At 31.3% G+C, this 8798-nt stretch overlaps 1 protein-coding gene across 1 annotated transcript; it reads right to left on the bottom strand.

Moving 5' to 3' along the window:
• Positions 1-280: 280 nt before the first annotated feature.
• Positions 281-3572, bottom strand: LOC136067195 (hypothetical protein At1g04090-like). The gene is made up of 3 exons (XM_065772715.1): positions 3518-3572; positions 504-1514; positions 281-390 (listed from the first exon to the last, which is right to left on the bottom strand). Exons 1-3 carry the CDS (start codon positions 3570-3572, stop codon positions 281-283), a joined length of 1176 nt encoding a protein of 391 aa, XP_065628787.1.
• Positions 3573-8798: the final 5226 nt, after the last annotated feature.

Below are 8798 nucleotides of genomic sequence, written 5' to 3'. Positions count from 1 at the left end.
ACCAACTACTCTTGGTCTTGATCGATGTGGGCCCTTCCTCCTCCAGTATTTTAATTGGTAATTTGTAGAAAACTTTCTTGAAAGGACCTCTAAGAAACTTAGGTAGTCTTTTGATAATCTTATCAAACTCATCCTCAATATAATAGCAGCTCGTGGACCCATTTTCTACGATAGTTGATCCAAGGTGGCTCAACAACTGTTGTGCCCAAATACTCGGCTGACAGTAGTGTATAAAAAAATCCAGTATCCAAGTACAAATCAGCCTTTTCACAATCATTCCTTAATCCAATTCCATCACTCCCATCCAAAACAAGTCCAGGCTTTGAATAAATGCATGTCCATGCTTTGATGCATACACAGCAGCCTTGTTACGATCTTGAAACTCGATATCTGTAGCATCCACCCATGTACCCCACTATGTTCAGACAAATAGATACTCTGTAGCAGTCCATTGAAATTGTTGACTCTCAAGGTCACATGCTCCCAATCACCAGTGTGTTCACCTAGGTGATCAAATTTAATATTGAAAATTCTAAACTTTATCGTGGCAGGGCCATTAAATGGATAATACATCCATATAACTATGTCAGTGAATGTAGCACCAAACATGGGCTTTACATGCACATAAACCTTAGCTTTTGCTAAATCTCCTCTCTCAAGCTTGTCTCTGGCGTCTGAGTCAGGTGGTACGTCCAACCAATAGGCATTATCATCTGAACCACCTTGAGGAAGGTTTGAGCCGTCGGGCAAAATCGTAACAGGATTTGACTCGTCCCCTTTCTTATATAATAGTCCTCCATTCTCAAAAAACCATTCCACTGTAGCAGGCCGGTATTTTTCATCAGGATGAAAGAACACCCATGGAGCGTAGGCATCAATTAATGGCTTAAGTTGGTCTCGAGTAGGCATAGCAGATAAATCAGATTTGGTATTCTTCAAGCAAGCTATGTCAGACATAACCCCACCAACTTGGGCAACAAATGAACCCAAATGAACTCCCATTGCTTGGGTCCCTCTATTGCTAGGCCTTGTAGTATAAACATTGAAACCTTCAGCACCCCAAATCCACTTGTAATGCTCACATTGCTCGGTGAGCTCAGCTTTAACACACCTAATTTTATCTGGGGATGGCTTCTGAGTTGAGTTTGTGACAACATGGCCTAAGGCTTTGTAACCATCTGGGCATTTTGGCAACCAGATAAAACCAATTCCATCTTGATCGATTTCGAATGACAAGCTGTCCCACAGACTAATGTAATCCACCGGAGCCTTTATATTTCCATTTAGGTCATCGTAGGCTACAACACTTCGTCCACTGAAACGCTTGTTGTTGGGTTGGCTATGGTAACCTAGCACAGCGTATCCTTGTGCTATATCGGCTGTTGAAGGTTCAAAGAATGTTGCTCCAAGGTTGTCTGGACCACCCGAACCAGTCCTCCATACTACGTCGAACTCTGTTGCTTCAGACACTCGTAAATCTCCCAGACTCACAGATGCAGTTGCAAATCCTGTTCCTGTAGTAGCATAGGACACCAAAACAATTTAAAAAAAAATTACATATGTTGCCCACGCTTATAAAAAATTACACATCTTTGACTGTTCCAATAGATAGCGTTCCAACAAAAAAAAAGTAGGGTAAAATTTATTACACACTAGCGTGTTTACTCGCAAGTGTTAACCTAACACATTAAAATTGTGAGTTTAACTCGCTTTTTTAATTTTAATCCAAAAATTTTGAAGTCAGTTAACAGAATCAATATTATAATAATAATGAAAATTAACAATAACCTAATAAAGATCACATTGAGAGGTACCTGATGGCCAAATGGGTAATGAAGAGGGTAGCTGGAAAACAGTTTCAATAGGCAAGGGCGGATTTGTTTTAGGACATGGTGAAATTCTACAAATAACACGAATACAATCTCCTGCTACCAAAATGACAAATAAAGTGGTAAGAAAAGAAGCAAATTTTGCTAAATTCATTGGGAATAAAAGGGCCATCTCAACTTCTTTTTTGTTGTTTTGAGCAACTAGGTTTCTGTGTCATGGAAGAAAGAATGGGTTTTAATAAATAATTCCAAACTTTGCCCTAATTTCACCATTGCTGCGGCCTTTTCTTTTATAGTACCTTTCCGCTATTTTCGTTTACCTTTTTTAGTACCTTATATTCGTTTATCTATTTTAGTACTTTTCTTCGTTTATCTATATTTTACCCTTTTAAAAAGGGTAGTACTACTAGGTCCACTATATTTTCTTAACACTACCACTTAAGATTTACCGAAAATAAGAGTCAATTTTATTTTCTTTTTTTTTTGAAAAATTATCTGATTCTCCTATATTTGATTGCAATCTTTAAAAAGGCTTGAAAAACTATGCTTAATTTTCCTTATCTTGCTTAATATGTGTCAAAATAGAGTAGACTTGCAAAAAAATTTGGAGGAAAACAAGCCGTATTTTAGAGAATGTTGGTGACGGAATCTTTTTAGAATATCTTTCCCTAAATACTTTTATTCTTTTAGGGGAAGAATATCTTTTTAGAATATGTGTTAGAATATCTTCCCCTAAATACACACAGTTGACAACTTTTTCTCTTTTATTAGGAGAAATAGTTTGCAGACTCACGCAATGCGTGGGAGTAAGTAATTATTTTATTATAATATATTATATAATATTTTTCTCTAAAATTTTTTGAAAATAATTTTTTCTCCCTAAAATTAAGAATTTTCTATTTGGTCCAATTAAGTCTACTTTGATCCAATTTGGTCTACTTCAGTCCATTTTTGATTAATTGGGCCTTAAATTTATTCTTTTTGAAGGTTGCCTTTTCAAGTTTCACTCAAAAATTCATTTTTTTTTCTCTTAATTTTTGGGTTGAAAAGTATGAATTTTTATTATATTTTGGCTAAACTCTTTAGTTTTGAGTTAAAAAAAAAAAAAATACAAATAATTGACATTAGACATTAGAAATATGAGCCCTAAAAATGCAATAAAAATGATAAATATTCAAAAGTCTTATTCAGTCCTCATTAGTTCTATTCTTTCCATTCTATCCTCTTTGGTCCTATTTGGTCCATTCTGCCCACTTTGGTTCTATTCGGTCTACTTTGGTCCTATTCAGTCAATTCTATCCACTTTGATTCTATTTGTTCCCGTTCGGTCCACATTAGTTCTATTCATTTCATTCTGTCCATTTCAATTCTATTCAAGCATTCTATCCACATTGATTCTATTTGGTCCTATTCGGTCCACATTGGTCCTATTCAGTCTATTCTGTCCATTCCAGTTCTATTTGATTCATTCGGGCCACTTTGGTTCTATTTGGTCTACATTGGTTCTATTCGGTTCATTCTGTCCACTTTAGTCCTATTTAATTCACATTGGTCTTATTCAGTCGAATTTAATCCATTCTGTCCACTTTGGTCCTAATTTGGCCATTCGTTCTTATTTGGTCCACTTTAGTTCTATATGGTCCGTTTGGTCCACCTTGTTCCTATTTGTTCAGTCCATTCAATCTTACTCTCTGCATTCTGTCCACTTTGTTTCGTTTGGTCCAATTCGGTCCATTCGACCATTTTCGTCCATTTTTGTCCACTTCAATTTACTTTTTTGCACTTACATAATGAGAAAAGACATGTTTGGGTTGAAAATACCTATTCTAAATCCAAATTTATTTCTTTTAAAAATATACTCAAACTTGTAATATCTAAAATCTTAAGCAAAACATATATTGTTATTACATACGCTTTTGTTCAGGGGTGAAGCTAGAAATTTTGATTTGGGGAGGAGGGGCCAAGTTGTGATGCTAATATATTAGTTAAGACAAACCTCTACACACACAAACACACACACACACATACAAATTAATTTTCAAAGAGAATTTATCATCTTCTAAAATTTAATGAGTATATAAAAGTCATGTATTTCTTCTATTTGACATGTACAAAAATTTATCATTTTCTACATAGTTTAATTTGTTAAACCTCTTAAATAATATGATTTTAATACAATATCTCTTTCTTTTAGTAGCACCATTGAAATGACTCAAAATTTTGGGGGGGGGGGGACTTCAATAGGGGGGGGGGGAGTGTGGCTCTACCACTACTTTTGTTGAACCATATAAACGTAGCATTTCAGTCCACTTTGGTATGACAAATTTCAAGGGAAAGTCTATCTAAATATAAAATCTATAAATATACAAATGTAATCTTTAGAGCAATTATTCATTTGTTTTAACATTGTAACTTTTAAATGAATTGAATGAGGTTGATTATACATTTTGTTAAGTTTGTTTAGACCCATGTATACTCAGATTGTTTAACTTAATTAATTAACCAAGTTGATTCTTAGGTTTATTATTCAAATCTAGTTTAAACATATACAATCAAATCAATTAATGTGAAAAAGTAAAGAAGACAAGCAATATGATGACCTAGAAAAACTAAGGAAACCTTCCAGTTTCAAGGTAAAAAAAACTTGGAGAGAATTTAATCTAAACTATCCTTAAGACAACAAATTCACTAAATAGAGTGGAAGTTTTACAATAGATTTTTCCCTAAATCTAAAACTACCTCTTGTAGTACTTACTCACATGACTACATGCAGCTCTGAATCCAAAAAATTTTCTATCTAAATTTGTTGATTACAAACACCCACGTTTGTGACTCTAAGATCCCACTTTAAGATTTAAGTTATCAACTATGTATGATCTTGTTGCAGTAACTTCAAATCTACCGATTCTAATAATGTGTTGATGGAATTCCGGTAGTGACTTGGAAGGAGAAGACACAGTACCTTTTTAGATCTAAAGAGCACCTACAAAGTCATAACAACATGTGTCTTAGGGTTTCTTTTAAATACTATGTGAAATAGTCTTGACATCCTAATCACTTAATGAGCTTAATGAGTTGTTAGGCCGAAATTAAAATTTGCAGAAACGCATCTTGATCGGTCAAACTTGGCATGTTTCGAATTCCTGAACCTGCAGCTTCCTTTTTCTTGTATTCTAACTTGTAGCACCTTGAGCATTGTCTAAAAATACCTATAAACTTAGGAATCTATATATAGACAAGTTTGTGCTCAAGGTTTGCTAATTGCTTTAAACTTTTAGAACCTAACACTTTTAAGCAAAATAATTATAATGTATGCATGTATAATTTTTATTTAAATAAATTATTCAAGTTGTTCATTTTTTTAAAAACAGATTATCATGATAATCAAAACTCATATCAAACGTATGTTGAATATGTATAATTTATTATCTAAATTTTATTATAGAGAGAAAGAGACTCCTTATGATGGGGAACTAAAAAATACAAAACCAAATCTATGAACCCAAAATAGAGATTAAAAAATCACAATGATTCATCAATATAAAGTAGAGTTGCAAGAAAAATAAAAAAATCGAGAGAGAGAGAGAGAGAGAGAGAGAGAGAGAGAGAGAGAATAACCACTTTTTCAAGAGAGAATGTGAGCGAGAACAATAAGAAATTTATAGAAAATAATATGAGAAGAAAAATAGGTAAAAATAAAAAATATAGTAATAAACACCAAATTAACCAACTTATGTTATGTAATAAAATAACATTATATTCATATATGCTTATGTACTATCTTTATAGTGCAATATGATAACATCTATGAAATGAAAAAGAATAAAAAAGATAAGAACTTAAAAATGAAAAAATTAATCACATCAACCCAAAGTAAAGTTCCAAATAATACAAAAATTTATTAACCTAAAGTAGAGATGCAAGACAAAAAACGTTAACAAAAAGTGAAGAAAAAATAATTTGAGAGAGAAATAACATTTTGTGTGCGGGAAAACTATACATAAAATGGGAAAGAGAGTTGTAAATTTATAGTAAGATGAGGGGAATAAAAAAAACCAAAAATAAAGGAAACTAAAGAAATAAAGGAAAAGTTATATTAAGGTACGTAAATAATAGTGGGAAGATGAAAAAGTAAAAGAAATGATAAAAGTTAGAGAAAATATGACAAAAAGTTAGGAAATTAATAAGAAAAAAATGAGTTAAAAATAAGTAAGAGAATGTTAAAAATTGGCTTTTACCCAAAAAAAAATATTAAAAAATGGTGAATGATATGGTTGTTGATGTGGCTTAACAATAACGTAATAACAATAAAAATTACACTTTAATTTTTAGATATATATAGATATAGATTGAGGTCTGAATATTCCTCCCGCATTATAAAGGAGAATTGGTATTTGAATAGCCCCCTCATTGCTATAATTATCCACCATCAAAAGATTAGTCCCACAATGACAAACACAATCCATAGGATATAAATAATAAATAAAATGAGCAAATTAAGTCCAAAGCATTTATAGATTAAAAAGAAATTGATAAACACTCGAAAAATTGCATTGTGAGGAAAGGATGTAGTTTTGTTACATTATGCAAAATAACATGTGATTCACATACATAACACAAATTTATATATATTGTAGATATTTGTTAACAACTTCATCTTAAGGGTGCACTTTAAAATGTATCAAATATTTAATTATTTAATTATTAATTGAATAATGGAATGTGCATTAAATATAAACTTGTTATATATATAGTACAAGTACACAGAAATAATTGTGTGTAAATTTTATGATTTATTATGAATGATATATGAAATTTTGGGTTATATGATATTGTAATGTTGTGGTCATCCCATAGACACATAAACAACTTGGTGAGGGAAAACTTCTGAAATTTTGTGCATTTTCTAAGATACGTCCAATTCAAATCATGAAATTATCTTTAGTCATTCAATTACAGAAGCAAAGATTACTTGAATCTTAATTTAGTCATGCAATTTTGAATGCTTCTCTTGCTTGGAGAGATTAAAACATTCCATAGTAATATTTAATTTGTCATCGTTGTCGTTGTTGTTGCTATTGTTTTATTTTTTTATTCTTTACAATATTATATGTTTATAGAAAAAAAAAAAAAAGGATAATAACACTCAGCATACTCAGAGCTATCTTGATCAGGTGTAGTCCTCGGAAGGTTCATTTTGGCCTTTTACACACTCAATTGATTTTTACTATCCTCGTCAGAGGACTATAACCTCTTCGGGCGGCAGATGACCTCTTCGGATTGTAATCATTCTTCCCTTTGAGGGTCCCACTTCCAGATGGGTTTTGCCCTTACCACCTCCTTCTTCTCGGTCGCACAATAGCTCTCATATGGGCTCTCGGCCCATTATGTTGGATTGGCCCATTTTTCCCCCCACAATAGGTAAGTTGAGAGAAACTCAAATTAAAATTCTAAATTAGAGTTCTCATTTTTTGCCATGTGTCCTAAATTATTTATTCTTAAAGAATTTTATTTCTTAATTTTATAATCAAATGTGGGGCCACATCATAAAGTTTCTTCCAAGCGAGTTATTAAATACACAAGCCAAAGAATCTAGAATAAATGAATCGTAAAAAAAAAGTGCTTCACAATAATTAAAAAAAATATATGGACAATTTATATTTTATACCTAATAATATCCTTACAAAAATTTTTAAAGAGTTAACAAAATATAAAAATGACTATCAATAGTCTTTAAATTATATATATATATATATGTGTGTGTGTGTGTGTGTGTGAATTATATTATGCATCTTAGTGTATATCTTTAAGTATATCTATTCATATGCATAAGGTTACAAACTAGTTATTATAATAGGTATCAACTCTAATAGCACTACGCTAAAATAAAATAAAAAATACTCTCTCTCTCTCTCTCTCTATGTGAATATATATATGTGTACATATATATTATATGTTTAAGTAACTTCTTTCAATTACTTAAGTACATTTTACTTATATTAATTAACATTTTTTGAATTAATTTGCTTTCAACCTTTTTATTTTGATCTTTCTTGACCCTTGAATTAAAATCCTGGATCTGTCACTAGTGCAAACTAAACATTTTGATAGGCACATAATAATTTGCAAGAGTGTATGTAAAGGGAAAAAATAATAATATTTTTAATAGTTTAGGGAGACCAAAAATAAATTTCATGCAAAATTTAGGGATGAATTAATATTTTAGCCTTAAAAAAAATGAATTGACATAAATAATCATTTTAAAATAAGGGTTATTTTTAGCTTATTTGCCCACATTTTTTTTTTTGGGAGAGAGAGAGATAGAGTAAATGGAATAGGAATAGAGCTCATCTTCCATGGATCCCAAACACAAAGGTATATGGAAGAATTATTGCAAATTAACCAACAATAAGTATTAAAGTACTTGTTTGCATGTCATTTGTTAAAGATAAATTTGAGTTTATAATATTTTATGTTTTTGCCCAAAGGCCCAGTTGTAGTGTAAAGCTTATTTGTACCTAATACTAAATGTGTTAGTTTCTATATAACTCTATTAGGGTTCTCTATAATTTGTACTTCATNTCTTTTTGAATAGTTTGAAATGAACAATGATACTTCTATGTCAATTAAAATATAAAAACATCTTACGTTTTGTGGGGGTAAAAGCCCAACCTTATGTATTGGGCCTAGGCCTACTTGAAGATTACTCCCATTTTTCCCCCCACAATAGGTAAGTTGAGAGAAACTCAAATTAAAATTCTAAATTAGAGTTCTCATTTTTTGCCATGTGTCCTAAATTATTTATTCTTAAAGAATTTTATTTCTTAATTTTATAATCAAATGTGGGGCCACATCATAAAGTTTCTTCCAAGCGAGTTATTAAATACACAAGCCAAAGAATCTAGAATAAATGAATCGTAAAAAAAAAGTGCTTCACAATAATTAAAAAAAATATATGGACAATTTATA

The sequence above is a fragment of the Quercus suber genome, unplaced genomic scaffold (genome assembly GCF_002906115.3).
Source record: "Quercus suber isolate HL8 unplaced genomic scaffold, Cork oak 2.0 scaffold_62, whole genome shotgun sequence".
NCBI classification, from domain to species: domain Eukaryota; kingdom Viridiplantae; phylum Streptophyta; class Magnoliopsida; order Fagales; family Fagaceae; genus Quercus; species Quercus suber.
The sequence above is the reverse complement of the archived record's forward strand: the minus strand, read 5'-3'. Positions and strand labels throughout refer to the sequence as shown.

Coding starts and splice junctions, on each gene's coding strand:
- LOC136067195 (XM_065772715.1), bottom strand. CDS start 3,572: ATGGTCGAATGGACCGAATTGGACCAAACGAAACAAAGTGGACAGAAT. Junction 1,515..3,517: donor AAGTGGACAGAATGCAGAGA/GTAAGATTGAAT, acceptor ATGCTACTACAG/GAACAGGATTTGCAACTGCA. Junction 391..503: donor TATTAAATTTGATCACCTAG/GTGAACACACTG, acceptor TGGATGCTACAG/ATATCGAGTTTCAAGATCGT.